At 49.7% G+C, this 20,275-nt stretch overlaps 2 protein-coding genes across 4 annotated transcripts; one reads left to right on the top strand and one right to left on the bottom strand.

Annotated features, from left to right (window-relative positions):
* Positions 1-2,578: 2,578 nt before the first annotated feature.
* On the bottom strand, positions 2,579-15,553 carry sh3gl1b (SH3-domain GRB2-like 1b). Of its 2 annotated transcripts, XM_066696219.1 has the most exons (10): positions 15,204-15,553; positions 10,502-10,570; positions 6,059-6,131; positions 5,735-5,878; positions 5,435-5,568; positions 5,183-5,341; positions 4,965-5,068; positions 4,513-4,652; positions 4,020-4,073; positions 2,579-3,126 (listed from the first exon to the last, which is right to left on the bottom strand). In XM_066696219.1, exons 1-10 carry the CDS (start codon positions 15,246-15,248, stop codon positions 2,933-2,935), a joined length of 1,116 nt encoding a protein of 371 aa, XP_066552316.1. In that variant the 5' UTR covers positions 15,249-15,553; the 3' UTR covers positions 2,579-2,932. The 2 variants fall into 2 exon arrangements, with proteins under 2 accessions (XP_066552316.1, XP_066552317.1); XM_066696220.1 differs by lacking the exon at positions 4,020-4,073 and having other exon boundaries at positions 15,204-15,551.
* A 654-nt stretch (positions 15,554-16,207) lies between these two features.
* plin3 (perilipin 3) lies at positions 16,208-20,180 on the top strand. Of its 2 annotated transcripts, none has more exons than XM_066696217.1 (7): positions 16,208-16,359; positions 17,207-17,292; positions 17,438-17,633; positions 17,961-18,043; positions 18,387-18,651; positions 18,738-19,072; positions 19,187-20,180. In XM_066696217.1, the coding sequence occupies exons 2-7, from the start codon at positions 17,215-17,217 to the stop codon at positions 19,544-19,546; spliced, it is 1,317 nt and encodes a 438-aa protein (XP_066552314.1). In that variant the 5' UTR covers positions 16,208-16,359; positions 17,207-17,214; the 3' UTR covers positions 19,547-20,180. The 2 variants fall into 2 exon arrangements, with proteins under 2 accessions (XP_066552314.1, XP_066552315.1); XM_066696218.1 differs by lacking the exon at positions 16,208-16,359 and adding an exon at positions 16,367-16,456.
* The last annotated feature ends 95 nt before the right edge of the window (positions 20,181-20,275 follow it).

Genomic DNA, 20,275 nt, shown 5'->3' on the forward strand with positions numbered 1-20,275 from the left:
GACATACATGCAGGATTAATTGGTATAAAAGATACAAGTATTATTTATTGTTATTATAATTTCGATGTTTAATAATAAGTAACAGAATAATGCTTTGTTTGTTTGTAATATCAAAAGATAGACTCAGCCGTGGTCAGCTGGGATTTCGTCTCTCTTGTAGGTGTAGTGTAACAATCATAGTGTCGTTACGGAGCTGCGGTCAGGGTCAAACTGGGGCTGGGGGTGTGGGGGGGGGAGTTAGTGAATTCCAGTCCAGTCACCCAGTCCAGTCTGTGTACAACAGAGCCCTGCCTTTTGTAACACCCCCCCCCCACCCCACCCCACCCCACCCCACCCCACAACACACACACACACACACACACACACACACACACACACACACACACACACACACACCCCTGTGAAGCTCTACTGGAGACAGTGCTGCCGGGTTCGAGTCTGATCAGCTCTCCTTTCTTTCTTACAAGTAATAACGGATGTTGTGTGTGGTGGTTATAGGGTCATGAGGGTGGGGCTGTGTTACTGCACCCCCTGACCCCAGCACAAGACCCAGTCTCATTCAGAGCTCAGGTGGAATTAACACCAGGAACCCTGTACTGTACTGGACTGTAGCACTCCAGAACCAGGGCTGTACTGGACTGGGTCAGGGTTGTCCAGAGGTTACAGGGCTCTATAACATCAACATTCAGCTAAAAAATATCACCTTCCTCCTCCAGTTTAAACACAAACACATCCCAGTCACACCCAGTCCAGTACAGCTCTTGCCCAAGTCCAGTTCTGTGCCATACAGGAAAGTATAGTATAGTCACCTCTATAGAAGGGAAGACTGGGTCACACAGGTCAACAGGAGGTCAGGGGAGAACCTGCGGCCCTTCAGGATGGGAAACTGACCCCAGACAGACAGACAGACAGACAAACAGACGCACCTCAACATTGGGCACTGCCAGCAGTGTAGCCCCAGACTGAAAGACAGACAGACACACACAGCTAGGCAAGGGAACAAGTAGAGGCACACAGATGTAAACGGACACATGGACAGACTAAAGCCAATACACAGCTGTTTGATCTTATGGCATCAGGGGAAGTAGCTTTCGCAGATTTTGATCTCCTATATTAGACACACAAACAGACAGGCAGACTGGACAAGGCACAGCAAAGACGATACTGACTTACAGAAGGAAAGAGAGAGAGATAGATAGACCTACCCCCTCCCCTCTCCTAGTGAAGACTTACAGTGAAGCACAGCCTCATACTGTAGTGTTTATCCTTCGTTTGTGTGTAGTGTTGGACAGACAGACATTCCCACCCCACTTTACTGCTGAGGTCAGGGGTCACAGGAAATAGGGGAGGAGGGGTCAAAGGTCAATCTCCCAAGAGTTCTTTCCTGCTCTCTCAATACCTGACTGCCATCACCTGCTGGCTGGGTGAAATATTATTTACTGACTTTTATATGAGAACATGACACTAGAAAGCGCAGACCAAGGGACCCCGGGGCCACTAACACAGGCATGCTGCTCCCCGGAAACCCGCATGGCATCTCTGGGTGCAGGAGCACAGCCTCAGCAGGCAGGGCTCCGCCCGGGTCCCACAGCGAGAGCAAAAAATGCCAATGCTTTGTATTATACTGCACTCCCCTGCCTAACACTCCCACACTGCACTGTATAATACTGCACAGCACTACAGCGCACTGTGGGCCACTACACTGCTCTGTATTGCACTGTATAACACTGGACTGCAATGCACTGCTGATCAATTAATAATACGGCCTGCTGTACGGCACTGCACTGAACCATGACACATTGCATTGGTTGTACTGTGGTGTAGTGTACGTATTATATTGTAGTGTACAGATATGTATTTTAGTGTACAGTACTCGACAGGACTATAATATATATAGGTTTCCTGCAGCCCTGTGTGGCCCAGGCTGTCTGCTGCTGTGTCCTGGGCCCTAAAACTACACCACCTGGCCTCCCAGCTGACTGTCAGCGGGAGGAGGAGGAGAATGAGGGGTTAATATGAGTTTAATTAGGTAATTATCTTTAGTAATTAAAAGTGCAGTGACACAGCTGCGCAGTCACAGTGGCTCTGAGTGGTTAATACAACTCCCAACTGGAGATTGAACAGAATAGAAACAGCACTAGAACATCCCCCCTAGGGCAGAGCTGCCAAGGTGACAGTGGCCACCAGCAGGTGGCACTGCCCTGGGGAGAAACCCCCACCAAGAGAATATCTCATCGATTTATGCAATTCATTATTTATGTGTGTATGTGTTTATACAAAAGTCATCGTGTCTTTCTAAGGAAACCCCAGAGGAGGCATCCTGGAGCATGTCAGGAGCAACACCCGACATCGTGAGGAAGAGTGTGTGTGTGTGTGTGTGTGTGTGTGTGTGTGTGTCTCAGTGTTGGTGTGTAACAGCGTGTCTCTCAGTGAACTTGTAGGTTTGCACATGTGAGTGTGTGTGTGTGTGTGTGTGTGTGAGACAGAGTGTAGACATGTGTGGGTGCACGCGTGTTTGAGTGTGCGAGAGTTCGTAAGAGATTGTGTGTGTGTATGAGTGAATGAGTTCGAGTGTTAGTGTGTGTGTGTGTGTGTGTGTGTGTGTGCGAGAGTGTGTCAGAGATTGTGTGTGTGTAAGATGGCTCCCCATGCAGGGCAGCTGCAATCATTTTCTTGATCAGAACAGGAATGTAAAAAAACTCATTTCCCTTCCTTTCCCCTTCCTTCCCTCCCTCCCTCCCTCCCTCTCTCTTTCTCTTTCTTTGACTGACACCTAACAGAGAGACAGTGACTCTGTACTGACTTCAACACACGCCTCCACACTTCTCTCACTCTCTCTTTCCCCAACTTCCTCTCCACCTTCCGCTCATCCCATCCCCTTTTACCACCTCCTTCTCCTCTTCCCCCTCCCTCTCTCCATCCCTCCCTCCCTCTAGTGCGGCAGCGGCACCAGCACATCCACGTAGTTCAGTGGGAAGAATCCTGACTGGCCGTGCAGCATTCCCTCGTACCAGTTCTCGTCGATCTGATTGGTCAGCGTGATGACGTCGCCCTCCCTGAACCCAAGCTCGCCCTCGTTCTCGGGTTCAAAGTCATAGAGCGCCTTGCAGCACGGCTGGTCCATCGCTGGGTGGGGGGAATAAGGGAGGAGATGTCAGATATACTGAAGAGAGAGAGAGAGAGAGGGCCGCTGCCACTGTAGACTTCCTCCTCTCTCCGTCAGCTCTGCGGCTCAACCCAGTGTTAGACAGCGTTACAGGGCTGGAGTTGGGGTAAGGGAAGTCTATAGCCCCTGCCCCTTAACCCACCCTGGGAACCCTGTGACTCTCCGTAAGCCTGGGTCCTGTCACGGCACAGGCCCGATAGAGCGAAAGGGGAAAGCAGGGGTATAGCTGGTACACAGCACGGCAAATCTCAAACTGGGGGTGTGACTGGCTCTGATTGGCTCAGCTGCTTGAAGTGAATAATTACATCAGTAATTACTTCAGTTAATAAGCGCAATCAGAACACTCTGCCCCCACCCACCCCACTCCGCACACAGACCAGTTTGAGGAGCGCTGTTGTGTAGCCACGGTACACACCGAGACCTGCAATTAAAAGTGGGGTGGCGAGCTTAGTCAGAGTTAGTATCACACCACAAATCCAACAAGGCCTTAAGGTCAGAGGTCAGAGGGCAGTACCGCTCAGGGGGAGCCTGCCCCTGTATTCCCCTCCGGTCTGCAGCAGGGGTGAGGGCAGCTGCTGAGACAGGAGGGCACAGGGCCGTGTCCACAGTGCCCCAAAATGGAGGGGAGGGCTGGGGGCAGGCTCCCCTGTGGCTGGGTTAGCACACCACAATCCATGCCACTCACACTCACACTAATTCATACTCTCAAAGGTCCCCACAGCCCACACACCTCTCACCAGCTCTCCCATCGCCTTCTCCCCCAATCCCAATTCACTCCCCATCTCCATCCCTCCACTCTCTCTCCACACTCTCTACTTCATTCTCTCTCTCTTTCTCTCTCTCTCAGACTCACAGTAGGATCGTGATGATATTCTGCGGTTGTTGAACGCTGGCTCTGATGACTTCACTGTGAGGTCACAGTGAGGTCACGGGGAGGGGAGAGAACACAAGCACAGGGTCACCACGGGCGGGGCCACTTGGTACTCAATTAACGAGGGACCAGTCTGTAACTGGCATGTCAATGACGTCACACACAGTGAGCGCCTGGAGCCCCCACCCCACCCAACTCAGGACTTCCACAGCTTTAACAGAGCAACAACAACAGTAATACTGGCAACAACAATAATGACAGGAATAAAACAAGCACTGTGCTGGTGCTACTGGACTGTGTTCAGAAACTGGCAAAACACACTGACATCCAGCGAAAGAGTCCGAGCTGAAGAGAGCTGTCAGTCAGTGACTGTGGGCGTGTGCGAGTCTGTCTGTCTGTCTGTGTGTGTGTGTTGGTCAGTCACAGTGTCTGTCTGGTGTGTGTGTGTGTGTGTGTCGGAGTCTCTGTGCCTTACCTGAGGAGGAGCGAGATGGGGGGGCAGCGGCAGCAGGGGTATAGAAGCCACCATTTGATTGGTCTGATTCTCCGAAGTCATAGGTGGGTTTGGGCTTGGGGGTGTACTCCCTGCGCGGCCTGGAGGACGCCTCACTCATCCTGAGAGAGAGAGAGAGAGAGAGAGAGAGAGAGAGAGAGATAGGCGGGAGGGGGAGAAGAGGTGGACAGGAGGCAGAGAAGGAGAGAAAGAGAGGAAGAGTGACAGGGAGGAAGAGAAGGAGAGAGTTAACTTACTGAGTCAGTGAGGAGAAGCTCTACAGTAATGGTCAAACACTTTAATTACCAGAGCAGTGAGACTATGGACACTTTGGAAGAATTCAGTCTGTGTAGTAACACAGTCTGAGGCACAGTAACATTGAGGCGCAGTAGCAACACAGTCCGAGGTGTAAAAGCAGGGTGCAGTGTGCTGACCTGTCCCTCAGTTTCTCCGACAGCTCCTCCAAAATCTGCACGGCTTGCCGGTGGTACTGCAGCTGCGCCTCCACCAGCGCAGACATCTGGCTCACTTGCTCGATCTGCGCAGACACGCAGAAGGAATGCAAGGTTAATGCGTGAACATACTCTCACACACTGCAGCAAAAACACACACACACACACAAACTGCATGCTTCCCCACTCCCATCACTCACGTCAGTCTCCAGCAGGTTATACATGCTGGTCTCTGCCACCTCCTTGGACTCGTGGAACTTTTCAAGCGACTGGCGCAGCTCCTCATCTGGGATCTTGCCCTGCCGCTTCTTCTTGTAGTCGTAGTCCAGCCGGCGGCCCTCCAGCTTCTTCAGGTGGTGCTGAGAGAGGGAGAGAGGGCAGACATGAGTACAGTGTCTGTGCATCCCTATGTGTAGTGTGTGTGTAGTGTACAGAGTGTGTGTAGTGCGTACCTGTATCTCACGCAGGTCCTTGTCGCACAGACCCTGCAGCGGGTCAATAAAGTTCTGCTTGACATCAATGTCCAGAGAGTCCTTCACCTCCGCCAGCCGCTTCATCGACTCCCCCGCGTCCAGCAGAGCACTACCTGCAGGACAGGAGGAGAACAGCAGCCGCAGAGATGGTGAGAGAGACGCACACCGACAGTGAGACAGTGAGAGAGATCGTCCCTCACTCCGGTCCTCAATCCCACGTTTCCTTCCACTCCCTCCCTGCCCTCCCCATCCTCTCCTCCCTTCCCTCCTAGCTCTCACCGAAGTTGGTGTCCTCTCCGAGCTCACGGCCAAACTTCACCATGCTCTCTCCCAGCAGCCCCTCAGCCTGCGGGTACCCCGGGCTCTTCACCTGCCCACGGATCTTCGACACTGTGTTCAGCATCGACAGCTTCGCTCGGGACGCTGCCGAGAGGGGGTTGGGGGGAGAGAGGGAGGAAGATATTAAATAAATAATAAATGTGACAGTCACTAAGGACGCCGCTGAGGACGTGTGTCCATCTCCATCCGTTGGTCTGTCGGTCAGTAAACGTCTTGCCCACCCCCACAACTCCTCCCACGGCCCCCTTGTGCCCCTGGTCTCACCTGGGTTGGGCTGCAGGTACTCCGAGGTTTTGGAGATGATCTCTGACACAGCCTTGCTTGTCACATCCACTTTCTGTGTAACACACAGGGCAAAGGTCAGGCAATAACATGACCACACACACACACAAACACCGACACCAAACACACACACTAGGTGCTTTTACACTGCCATTTCTGATCCAGATCAAATGCATCGGTACATTTAGAACATAAGAAAGTTTTCAAATGAGAGGAGGCACCTATTTTAGTATCATATGCACATTTGACAAGTTTGCTAACTATCCCCCAGTCCAGATCATTAATATAGGTTAGAAAAAGCACAGGCCCTAATACTGATCCCTGTGGAACTCCACTAACAACCTCACTCCAGTTAGAAGCAACTCCTCTAATTGACACCCTCTGTTTCCTATACATCAACCAGTTCATAATCCATCTACTTACATTACCCTGAATGCCTACAGCTTCCAATTTGAGATTATCAAAAGCTTTCTGAAAACCTAAGTATATGCTTTCACGTGATCTACAGCTGCAGTTGCATTTTCAAAAAAATCTAATAAATTAGTAAGACATGATCTGCCTCGTCTAAACCCATGTTGACGATCTCCAAGAATATGGTTTTCATTAAGATGCTCCTCTATTTTCTGTCTAATAATTTTTTCCAACATTTTACAGGTGATGCAGGCGAGACTGATTGGTCTGTAATTTCCTGGCTCAGTTTTGTCCTCTTTCTTGTGGATTGGTTTGACATTTGCTGTCTTCCACTCAGTTGGCACATCCCCTGTTCTTAGTGTCTTTTGGAATATTTGACTTAGCGGCCTATAAATAATTTCCCTCATTTCTTTAAGTACTGTTGGAAATATCCCATCTGGCCCAGGTGATTTGTTTGTTTTTAATTCTGCTAGTCCCTTTAGTACCTCCTCCTCATTTATACTGATCTCTCAGTGTTTGACTGGACTGATTGTTAACCTGTGGCATGTTATCCTTTTTTTATTTTGTAAAAACCTCTGTGAAATACTTGTTTAGAACATTTGCCACATCTTGTTCATTATCCAAGATACTTCAATTTTTGCCCTTTATCTGTTTCACTTCCTCCTTTATTGACTGCTTGCTGTTGTAATATTGAAAAATCTCTTTGCATTAGTTTTAGCTCCAAGAGCTATGTTTCTTTCTATTTCCCTCTTTGCTTTCCTGATCCCTTTCTTAACTTCTCTTTGCAGTTCAACATATTCTTTGTATTTTGTTTCGTCTCTATCCCTTTTGTATGCACTATACAACATTTTCTATTTTTTTGCATACTTCTATTAAACCAATTTGCTAAGTTTTGGTACAAATTTCTCCTGAGCCTCAATTAGTATATTCTTAAAATATAACAATCAATTTTCAACTGAATCTGTATCCAGTGTGCCCCAGTCTAACTCTTCTAAGTGCCGCCTCATACCTTTAAATTGTGGACCATTGTTTTAGACTTGGTCCTTGTTTTTTGAAAGAATGCCTCAAAGCTAACCATATCGTGATCACAGTTTGCAATTGGCTCTCGAACTACTGTCCCTCTGATTCTATCTTGGTCATTTGAAAAGTCAATACATGCGCTCTCCCTGGTTGGTTCCCTGACAAATTGAGTTAGAAAGCAGTCATTTACCATCTCAACCTTTTCTATTTCTGCTTCTGTAGTCCCGACTGGGCTTTCCCAGTCTATGTTTGTGAAATTGAAATCCCCCATTATTACAGCCACATCCTTGCTACACGCAGTCCTGATTACACTGTACAATGCAGCATCTTTCTGAATATCTGAGTTGGGTGGTCTGTAACACACTCCTACCACTAATCCTCCGGATCTTTTATTCAAAAGTTTAACCCACAAAGATTCTGTTTCGTTACTGGGATCTAATTTGAGTTCTTCTGTCTCAATGTCCTTTCCGATATATAATGCCACCCCATCCTCTCTTCGATTTTGCCTGTCTCTCCTAAACTGTGTGTATCCTTTCAACTTGTATTTATCCCCATCATTTTCTGTAAGCCATGTTTCTGTCACTCCTACAACATCATAGTCACACGCCAGCACTGTGGCTTCTAGGTCTGACATCTTGTTCCTTATACTCCTGGCATTGAGGTACAAACACTTCAGGACTTTCCTACTAGCAGTTTCCTTAGGTTCTCTTTCCTTAGTGGAACATCTCCCATTGTCAGAGCTCCCTGCCCCCCTGGTCCCTAGTGTTAAAGATTCTAAATTACTCTGCACATACACTCTCCCAATGCATTAGCCCCCCTTCTGTTTAAATGTAGACTGTCCGGTTTGTACAGGTTCCATCTACCCCAGAAGAAAGACCAATGCTCCATAAATCTAAAACCCTCTTCCCTACACCAAGGTATCAACCATGTGTTAAACTTTCTAATCTCAGCCTGTCTCCCTGGCCATGCACATGGTACCGGTAGTATTTAGTAGAAAACTACCATGGAGGTTCTGCTGTTTAGTTTCTTTCCTAACTCTTTAAATGTGTCTTGCACCTCTGCCCTACCTTTTCCTATGTCATTGGTTCTAATGTGGACCATGACCAGTGGATTCCCCCCGGCTTTGGCCAGTAGCCCGTCTACTAGTTTAGGGAGATCCGCAACTTGAGCACCAGGCAGGCAAGATACCATGCGGGTCTCCTTATCACTAGAACACACTGTGTGATCCAATGGTTAGAGGTGTAGATCTCCTACTATAACTACCTCCCTGTTCTGGGGGGTAGCGGGCACCATGGTGATCTGGTGCTCAACTGCCCTCCCGTCACCCTCGGCGCCATCATTGTCCAACTCGGTGTCCAGCAGTTGGAACCTGTTGGGCATTTCTAGCTCTTGGGGTGTCTCTAGGTGTTGTGTGCACCCTTTTCTACAGTTACGACCTACTGTAACCCAGCAGTTCTGTACACGTTCCTGCTCTGAGGTCTCAACTCTCCTAGGTTTTGGCGTGCACACCATCTCTCTCATGGGCTGATTGACCAATTCTTCCATATCACTAATACAGCGCAGATCAAGAAGCTGAGCCTCAAGATCATGGACCTTGATCTCTAGGATTTCAACATGATGACAATGTTCACAGATGAAATCTTCTTGGATGAGTTCATCCAGGAAGGAAATCATTCTGCAAACATGACACTTGTTGTGACCACATGCTTCTAAATTTTGCAAGTTTATTTATTTATTTTTTTGGGCTCTTGGTTTCTGTCCCCTGGTCAACTGCTTGACTTTTTTGTCACAAAGAAACAGCACAGCTCTCTCAACAGCAGCTTTAAGTACCCTTTTGTCTACTTGTCCCCAATGCACACCTAACTAGTTCCACCTGGCACAACTCACTTAACTGAAATCCTGCTAGTCCTAGATTAAATCACCTTTCCTTCAACCTATTTACTTTCACCATCTCAGCAGCTGTACTGAATTGACTTAAATTACGGCAAACTACAGACAAGATTAACTTAATTAAGACACTTAAAACAAAATCAGGAATGCTAAGACTGTCTGAAACTAGGAACACAAGAAGATGGCTGCCTCTCACCTGTCCTGTCCTGTCCTGTGTCTGTCTATGGCAACTTGTAAATCCTTCTCTCCTTTGATTGGGATCAGTGGCGTTGCATTTACACTGCCATTTGATCACAATCAACTTTCAGCCGCCACAGGGGTCTTTGCATGCACATTAGCATGCAAGTCCAAACTTCATTATATGCATTTATTAAATTAGTCCTTTACAACACGGTTATATCAAAACCTGTCTTTTTCACTCGTTACGAATGATTCTAACAATTTAAATAAATATACAAACATTTATGACTAACAAAAGAAGTTACTTTTCATAGCTGAAATATTTTAAATAAAAATACAATTATATATTTTTTCTAACAAAGTAACCAGCCATTTAGTGTTAATTTTAAACTATTTTATTTACAATAAGGGAAGTAGGGAAGGGTCTCTTATCTGTGCCACTGATGCAGGTTTTCTGCCTGCCTTTAAAACAAATGCCGCCACACTAGCATGAAAGCCCAAACTTAATTATACGTATATATTAAATGAGTCTTATAGAACAAAGGGCCATATCGAAATCTGTATTTATCTCGTGACGAATTATTCTAACATGTAAAACCAACGCACTTTTACAATTATATATTTTTAACATAATATAAGCCATTTACTGTTAATGTTAACAATATTTTATTCATAATAAGGGAAGTAGGGAAGTTTTCTCTTATCTGCTCCACTGATGTGCAGTCTGTTTGTCTGCCCCGTCTCTAAAACACTCACCGCTGCAGTGCATGCCAGAGCTTGAGTCAGTCAAGCGTTTACATTGCATCAGTAGCATTTGATCCGGATCTGTACCAGGAATGGCACAGTAAAAGCGCCTACTGACACCAAACCAACACACACACAATGACACACAGACAGGCAGACAGGAAGGTGTACAGCACTTACCTTCTCTAAATCCTTAAACTCCTCATCGAGTTTGGTTCCCTCGGCACCGCCTACCTTCTCACTCACCATCTGCAGAGCAGGGAGTAGGGAAAAGAGGAGAGGGAGATAAAACACATTAAGGACCAGAAAACTTTCATGACAGTGGGCTCCTCGGTTTACTATGTGGACTGCCTGACCCCTCTACACTACACTGCTACACACAAACACACAGTCTCCAGGTCAGTGATGGACTGATGTACATGTGGTATTACAAAAGTACCAACATACATTAGTCTTGCCAAAAGAGCTTCATAGAACTGAACGGAATGGAGTGAGAGAGAGGGAGACAGTTGACAGTTCTGCACACACTGAGGGGTACAAGATTAGTCACTAAGGGAATAAGGATGGCATTGCGTCTGTGTGCAGCAGTCTATGCTATAGAGGAAGGACTGCATGCTCGGTCTCTGTGTTTATCACCAACATACAGACACACAGTCATTTACAGTGCAGACATACAGTGCAGGCAGGCAGACACAGACACACACACACACACACACAGCTGCCTGGCTCCTTTCCCTCTGTGGAAAATCCCTGCTTTATGATCCGGCTGCTCCTAGTGTGCACACACAATACACTGGGTAACGCCCTCCCTCTCTCCACGTCACCTGACTCTCTCTCGCTCTCTCCCTCTCTGCAACATCACACCCTGTTTCTCTCCTATTCAATCTTTAATTCCATCTCTTCCTCTCTCTCTGGGTATATCTATCTATGTATCGAGTAATGCACCTCACAAACAAAAGGGAGTGTGACAAGCAGGGAGGGAGAGAGAAACAAAGTAAAAGAGAGTGTGACAAATTAACAGAGAATGTGAGAGAGCGAGAAAGGGAGGAGAAAATCCTTCTGTATGTAGGACCAGTATCATTTGTGTGAGTGGAATCTGACACTCTCCGTCTCTCCCTCGCTACACACAAACAATCTGGTGTTGAGAGAGGGGTGTTCAGGTACATTTCAGTAACAGGAAGTGTCCGTTTCCTGATCAACACTGTCTTCCGGTTTAATCACCCCTGCAGTCCGGTCAGTGTAAACCCCCCGTTTCCCCCTACACACACACACACACACACACACACACACACACATACACACACACACACACACACCCGCCTGGGGAAAACACAACCTGGTACCCCACAGAGAGAGAGAGAGAGAGAGAGAGAGAGAGAGAGAGAGAGAGAGAGAGAGAGAGAGAGAGAGAGAGAGAGAGAGAGAGAGGGATATGCAGAGGAGAGAGGCGGGAGGGGGAATACAGAGAGTAAAAATAAAAACAAGTGAAATGTCACAAAGACTCTCCCTGTCTGCCAGCCAGCGTGCTGTCCCTCCCTCGTCCCACATTCTCCATTCACACCCGTTCCCTGCCTCCCTCTACTTTAAACAAGCTGTTTTAAATTACTCCTCCCTCACTCCTTTTATCTCCTCAGCAGGAATCTGGGTCAGCTGCTCACTGCCTGGGCTGACAGGAAGCCAGGGGAGAGCTGGACAGCTTCCTGCTGATGTCAGCAAAAAAGACGAAATGGAAAGAGAGAGAGAGAGAGAGAGAGAGCGGGAGACAGAAGTAAAACAGAAAGGGGAGAGATCGAGGAGAGAGGGCAGATCTATCCCAGGCCAGGGAGCAGACTTTTCTGCCTTCATCTTTCTCCTGTCTCCTCCATCTCTCCTCTCTCATCTTTCTGCATCTGACTCTGTCCCCTAAAGTATTCTCTTGCTCTCTGTTTCTCTCTCTCTATTCAATTAAGAAAAGCTTTACTGGCATGACTCACTGACGTTAGTAAATGCTTTGGCATCACATCACATGTCCCGTGCTCAGGAACAGGGCAATGGTACAGAACAATACAGTTATGCATTTCACATTCACAATCATTGACAATCATGCCAGTTCTGCGAGTCTGTGGGAGAGGGCGTCCCTGGTGGCAGTGTGGCAGGAAGTGGGCCCTGTCCTCCACTTCCCCCCTGCTCACACAGCCCACACACTCTCTCCTCTCTCGGCTTCCCTGTTTGCCCGTGATGGACGGTCTCCGTCTCCAGGCTGTGGCAGCTCGGTCTGCACTGGCTCAGGATCCGTCTCTGATCGGGGTCCCTTAGTGTGGTCTGGTGCTCGGCGGGCTGCGGTGGCACTGCAGCTGGTGTTGCCGTGGAGGGTCTGCATGTTTTTCCTGGGTGACATGGTTGATGGGAGAGCTTGTCGTTTGTGTGCTCTCTCTCTCTGTGATGTGCTCTGGTGATAAGCTGTGCTTGCAACAGACTGAGAGCAGCTGCAGTATCTCTGTGGTCAGATCATAAGACCCGAGGCAGGGCACTGTCACACTCTCACAGAGACACACAAAGATGACAATCCTGCTGGGGGAGGACACACAGACAGCGCCCACCACATATAGAGAGGCACTCTGGGTCCATGACACTGTGTATACGGTGTAAACACCACTTCATATCTAAATACACTTTATGTAAAGATGTCTGTAAATATCTGTAAAAGTCTTAAATACACTTTCACTGTATTTATTTTCCCCATCACCCTGTTCCTGAGCACCGCTGTCAATCCTTTGGCAACACCGGTGCCACTCATAGTCATGCCAATAAAGCATAAATAAAGTTGAACTGACTGATACACTGTCCACTAACCAACACACTGACTGACTGATACACTGAAGGAGTGACACAGGAAGCTGTATTGCCCACTCACTACAGATGACAGAACAGACTGCGTCTAACGCTCTGTCCATCAGTCATTTTCACTTCTGCCCATCTATCATTCTGTCTGTCTTCCTGATTACTAGGACTGTCACTTGACTGCTGTGAAAAACTAGTGTGAAAAACTAACCTAATTCGCTGTGCTGAGGAGTGCAGCCTGCCAACACTCCCCCACTCTCCAGTCAGTGCTGTTATAATTACCTATTAGTTTGCGTCATCTTTACGCACTTGCATTGTGTAGCAATAGTGTAGCGCAGTGAAGCTCAGCACTTTTCAGCCTGTCTCACTGCCGTGCCCAGTCTGTCCGTCAGTCAGCGTATCAGTCAGCCAGTAAGTCAATTGTGTCAGTCAGTCAGTCAGAGACTCCTTGAGATCACATCTAACTCAGGTTCCTGTTAAAAACAGACGTGTCAACACATCAAGGGCCGTCACTGCCTCTCTGACTGCCGTTATCAACTGGGTAGAACATGAACTCTGACCCCAATTACCAACACTACTCTTAATAACTTAAACTAAATACTGACCCCAATTAGTAAATACTGACCCTGACTCTGACCCTGTAGCGCAGCATGTTGGATACTTTGTGGTTCTCATTAAGTTTAATTGAATTTGATGTACTGTAATTACTAATACCGAAGCACACTAAATGGTACCAATCAGGACATATATATATATATATATATATATATATATATATATAGTGACAGATCAGTCCTGTCGAGACACAGCTGTAGGTGGGGGCAGGATTTCATCAGCTGTGTATCATTCAGGTGCTTGTCACCCCTTACAAGAGCACAGCCTACTCATTTTTCTCTTTTGTATTTCTTGGGTGAGTTTGTTGTCTTAGTTTGTGATTTTTGAAGCCTCTGTGTGGAGGATCTTTTGTTTGGTTGTACTTCCCCATTATCCTTGCAAAGTTTGCTATAAAAGTCCCGATGGCCAACCCTCACCTTTTGTCTGTTATTTCCCGTTTATATATATATTTGTATCATCTGACGGTCCTACTATTCAAATAACTGTATGATTAGGTCGGTCTGTCCATAATATCAATCAAATTTACATCTTGGTTAATAACTATAAATCAGTCAGATACAATTTCAGCCTGGTTACAACAGGGGACTAGAGTGGGGCTGTGTGTTCGTGAGGTTGCGTAGGTGGGGTGTGTTCACAGGGAGAGATCGGCACATTCCCGATCCCGGCTACATCCTTCACAGCCTCACAGCAAGAGCTCTCCCTCTCTCGCACCCAATTCAATTCAGTGTGCTGTACTGGCAAGCCATATATGATGAACCGCGAAAGCATTTACAGAAGGAGACATCAAATGGGAAAAATAATGTAGGAGGGGGAATAAACAAAACAAAACAGACACACACACACACTCTTGTTGGCTCTCTCTGCACACACCACTGCACACTCTCAGGGCACTCACTGACAGCTCTCTCTCTCTCTCTCTCTCTCTCTCTCTCACACACACACACTGCGGGATTCTGGGTTTATGACTGTCCTGTCCCCTCCACAGGCACTGCAGTGAGGGGATGCACACAACCCTGCACCACAACTACTACAACACCAGCTGTGCTGATGGCCAAACACACCCTGACTGTCACTCACACTGTCTGACTCCCTCATACCAATCAAGTGCCAGCTGCACCCTCACCTGTCCACAGTTACCTGGCTGGAGGACAGTCAGACAGACTTGGGGACACAAGGCAAGTCTCCCAGACAGACAGACAGAGATACAGACAGAAAAGCAGAGAGACACACAGAGACAGTCACTGGGAACCATCAGCCCCGCATCTGTGCCCCGAGTCCCCGCACTGTCCCTCCCTGTGCCGCCAAGACACGACACCACCACCCACATACGGACGCGAAGGAGGGAGGGGGTAACACAACTGCGGCCAACGAGGAGAAACAGACCCCACACATCGTACTGCACGGCCCGATCGACGAATAAACACACAAAATGGGGGTGTGCACCGACCTGACTGGCTTTATAAAACTGTTTCTTCAGCCCCGCCACCGACATCTTCTCCTCCGTCTCGCCTCCACGCTGCGGTCGCCTGGATAAATAACACGGGCGCTGGGGGGAGTCAACAGCTGTGCGCGCCGCTGCCCAGTGCGGATGTCGTCGCCGCCGCGGTGTTAGGCGTGTGAGTGCGGGGAGATGAGCGGTGCTGTGACGGTCGTCGCTGCGGCTGCAGTAGCCCGGTCGTGTGGGCGAGCGGATTCAGAGCTGGCGCTGGCCGTGTCTCCGTCAGCCTCCCTCAGCCTCCGTCAGGATATTACATGGCAACCGCGGAGACTTCCTGTTCGCCCCGCTGCTCGGCGAGCGGACATTCCTTAGGAGCCTCGGGGGCGGGGCGCCACCGTGCTGCCCACAGCGACACCTGCCGGCCGGGAAGACAAAGCCCTGCACAGCCCGGGACGTGCGGGTGTGGGTCTCATACGGCACCGTGCAATGGGACGCTACTCCTTATTAATGCACGGTCTTTTGCTGGTAAGGCGGATTAACGTTAAAAAGTGCAGCAATGCATTATTATGAATAGTAATTAATTAATTTTGTTGCATTCTTTTTTTCTTCAAACACAGCCAGGGTGCAGCAGGCTGACACAGTGCCTGGCTGCCCTCTGCCGGTGATGTGTGTGCACGGCCGTCGCCCGTGAACATTTACATTCATAGCCATACTTGAAAAAGTTGAACACAGGACGCAATAAATGGTTTAACTAAAGTGTTTAAATAACATGGAAAATACACATCTGAATAAAGGGCGCATGATTTGTCTCATAGGAGAAATAGGTGCGGCTTAATAGAAAAGTGCATAACTTTATAACGCGTGGTGCCTTAGCATTTCTTGTTTATCAGTTGGTTCATTTGTTAATTAGTTTGAACTTGAATAAACTCCCGACTCCGCCATCTTCCCCTGAGCAGAGCGGAGCCGCTCCACGCTGTCTCTGATTTGACAGCCGCTAGTCCCGCCCCCCCCGCCGTGACACTCACAGAAACCCTAACTTGTGATTGGCCCGGCCGCGCTGGGAGGGCGGGGCGAGCGGAGGGGAAGGGGTGACATCACCCGCCCCGAGCGAACTCCGCAGCCTCGCGCACAAGGGTCTGGAAGTGCGGGTCCGAGCTCGAGACAGGTGAGTGAGAGAGTGAGAGAGTGAGAGAGTGAGAGAGTGAGAGAGTGAGAGAGTGAGAGAAGCGCGGACTGTGGACTGTGGACTGTCTGCCCCAGCTGTGAGTGGGGTTGCTGTCGGGGTGAAGAGTTGCACGGCGCTTGTGTTTTGTGTCCGTCCTTGCGTGCACTTTGCCTGCCGTCTGTCTGTCTGTGTGTTTGTTGTGTGTCCCTCTCTCCGCCTCGGCACCACTTTCTGCGGGAGCTTCCCAGTGTTTGAAGTTGGTGCTCTGCGCCTCTGAAGACGCCGAGGTGACAGGCGGTGGCCGGTGTGTGACACTGAGTTCCGGGGGTCTGGCAGCGGCAGCGACAGTCTCCGGATGGAGAGATTTGTGCCTCAGCTGACTGACAGACTTGCACGTCTGCCCGATCGCGAAAGTGAAAGTTCATTTAAAGAAATGAGCAGTTGCAACACCGTTATTGCACTTAGCGGTGTAACTGATAGGTTCTCCGTTCCTACGCATTATTACTACTATTATTATTATTATTATGTACGATCGGTGTTGTATTGCCTCATTCCAACAGCGACTCAATTACCGGTCGTGCTGATAAAGATGTTCTTATCAGTGCAGCAGCTCAGACAGGTGCCCTGGCACTATCTCCGCAATCAGGCCTGAACACAGACTCTGCTCCCAGGGGGAAGAAGTGACCCCCTGACGTGGCTGCTGAGCTGTGCGTCTGCGTCTGCCTGCCAGAGTCTAGAATCCAGAGTCTGATTCTCACCCCCTATGATGTGTGAGACTGACCTCTCCCCCTAAGTCTGTCCGTCAGTCTCCAGCAGTGTGCCTCAGTGCTGTGTGTCTGTTTCTCAGTCTCAGAGATGGCAGACAGCGAGATCAGCAATGGGAACACAGCGGCCGACAGTCCAGCTGCAGAGCAGAGTGCAGAGGAACAGCAGGTATGTGTGTGTGTGTGTGCTGTGCAGTGTGTTATGAAGGCAGTGTATTATTCAGTGTGTAGTGTGTTATACAGTGTGTGTAGTATTATTATACAGGCACTGTGTTCTAGATGGTGTCATACAGACTGTGTCCCCTGTGCTGCAGAGTGCGTTGAGCCGCGTGGCTGGACTGCCCCTGGTGAGCTCGGCAGTGGGTGCGGTGTCGGGGGCGTACAGCAGCACCAAGGACAGCGTGCCGTACCTGCGCGGCGTGGTGGAGGCAGCCGAGAGCGGCATGAGGAGTCTGGGCAGTGCTGCTGCTGCCGGGACCCGGCCCCTGCTGGACCGCCTAGAGCCACACAGTGAGTCACTCTCGCTACAACACACACACACACACACACTCTGAGCCAACTCCACTCTGGTGGCAGCAGCTGCAGTGTTGGGCAACACAACCCCTTTGCTCTCACCTCTGAGCTACATACCAGGCATAGTGGGACTGAGGGAGCCAGGAGGGAGAGCATGACCTTGACTCTCCATTCTCCAGAAATGGAGGAAACAGTGCAGTTCAAAGCCAGCACCTCACAAACAATATTATTGTTAATAATAATAATTATATAATAATAATTATTAATAATAATAATAGTGTGATTGTGACAAATGCTTTGTTCTTTTGTGTGATTGTGTTGCAGTGGCACTGGTGAATGAATACGCCTGTGTGGGGCTTGACAAGCTGGAGCAGAAACTGCCCATCCTGCAGACACCTGCTGACAAGGTGAGTCCGTCCGTCCGTCCGTCCATCCTCCTGCTTTCTAGCATCGTGAGTTAGACTCGGACAGTCATGCCTCAGTAGTTTGCCCTTTGGTTTCTCAGTTGTACATTTATTCCTCCTGTTTCGTGAGGCTCTCTGCAGGGAGAAGGAACAGTGGCGGTGGGGCAGGGGTTCAGGCAGGACAGGGTTTTGCAATGGATTAGGAAATACCTTCCCCCTATCAGAGAGGGAAGTGCTGGGTGTTGCACACACAGTCCAGACTGGGCTGTGTGACCGAGGGAGAACTGAAATCTTCACCTCTCTCCTCCTGCCCCTCTCGATCTCTCCATTCCCCTCCCTCTCATAGGTGGTGTCGAATACCTGTGAGATGGTGTGTGGCGTGAGGGACTCGGTGTCCCAGTCTGTGTCAGGGGTGACGGGCGCAGTGACAGGCGCCATGACGGGGGCCGTCTCGGGGGCCATGGAGCGGACGCGGGCGGCAGTCAGCGGGGGGGTCAGCAGCATGCTGGGAACCAGGGTTGGGCAGATGGTGGTCAGCGGAGTGGACATGGCACTGAGCCACTCCGAGGCCTGGGTGGAGCAGCACTTGCCGCTCAGTGAGAAAGAGCTGGGTGAGACAGTGTCACAGTACAGGACAGTCTGATCTTTTTGTTTCACTCATCGCAAGTGGAATAATCTCAATCTCTCTCTCTCTCAGCTGCTCTGTCGGAGCCGGTCAGTGGAGAGGAGGCGGTGGTGGCAGCGGGGTCAGTGTCGGGGTCAGCCGGTGGGCAGCAGAGCTATTTTGTGCGTCTGGGTGCGCTGTCCACCCGTCTGCGGGACCATGCGCTGGAGCAGTCCCTGGGCCGTGCCCGTCAGGCCCGGCAGGATGCCCACGCTGCGCTGGCACAGCTCAGCACCACACTGGACCTGGTGGAGCGTACTCGGGCACAGCTGGCGGGCGCCCCTGAGCAGCTTCTGCAGCGCTGGGCAGAGTGGAGGGAGGGGCAGCCAGCCGAGCCACCGGTGGAGCAACAGGGCACAGAGCAGGAGGTGAGGGGAAGGTGGGGCAGATAAGTTGAGGTGGGTTTGGTGTGTGATTGTCATTGTTGACTGAAGTGTTTGTACTCACCCTCTCTCTCTCTCTCTCTCTCTCTCTCTCTGCAGCAGCTGGAGTGGCGAGCCCTGACGATGGCCCGCGCTCTGAGTGCCCAGCTCGGCGGAGCGCTGGGGGGGGTGGTGTCCAGCGTGCAGGGGCTGCCCGGTGGGGTGCAGGGGCAGCTGGCGGCGGCGCGGCGAGGGGCGGCAGAGCTGCAGGCCTCGCTGGGTGGGGCCTCCTCCCTCTCCGGCCCCCTGCTGGAGCAGAGCCGCGCCCACGTGGCACAGGTGCGCCAGTCCCTGGATGGCGCCGTCGAGTACCTGCTCAACAACACGCCTCTCAACTGGCTGGTGGGGCCCTTCGCTCCCCAGATCACCGAGAGAGCAGATGGGTCCGGGGCAGGCAAGGAGGGGGCCAAGGGCAAGTGAGGGGGGAGAGGGACAGCGAGGGACCGAGGACACAGGAAGGAGGGAGGAGAGATTTTTTTTTTTGTGCCAATATTACTTAAACGGGCAGAGTATTCCTATTGTCACTGTAACTGAGCCGCTCTGGTGCTGTGTAACACACTGCTGCCCCACAGTGGAGAGAAGTGGGAATTGCTGCAGGGGGTGGGGGTCCCAAAGCAGGCCTGTGGAGCCACTCCTCCACCCCCCGGGGGTAGCACTGCATTTCCACAACATTAATGCTAATCAGTCACAGTTACCCTAGTAATACTATTAGAGAACTGAGCCATCGCCAGTTGTAATGTTGATACTATTGTACTAAACCACACATGGTTATACTAATCCTACTGTACTCAGCCACACTAATAATATTTACCACAGAGATTTATACTAATACCGAAATTGCTATTGTACTGAACCACGATACACCTAACAGAAAAGGAGCACATCCACTCAGTCAATGAGTACTGCAGCCGCTGACAAGCCAAGGGAAGGCGCTGTCCCGCTGCGGATCATCTCACTTTCAAATCACTGCTGTGGGTTAATTGGCTTCAGCAAAACCAATCATGTGAACGAGCTCCAAGAGGTTAATAAATTAATAAAACCTGACTATATTAAACCCTTGTGTGTGAGTGAGTTCCTGAGCTACAGTTTGTGCAGGATTAGGTTTATGCAGAGTTTAGTTGTCGTCTGCTGCAGGGTGTCTGTGTTGGT

The sequence above is a fragment of the Amia ocellicauda genome, chromosome 22, assembly GCF_036373705.1.
Source record: "Amia ocellicauda isolate fAmiCal2 chromosome 22, fAmiCal2.hap1, whole genome shotgun sequence".
NCBI lineage: Eukaryota > Metazoa > Chordata > Actinopteri > Amiiformes > Amiidae > Amia > Amia ocellicauda.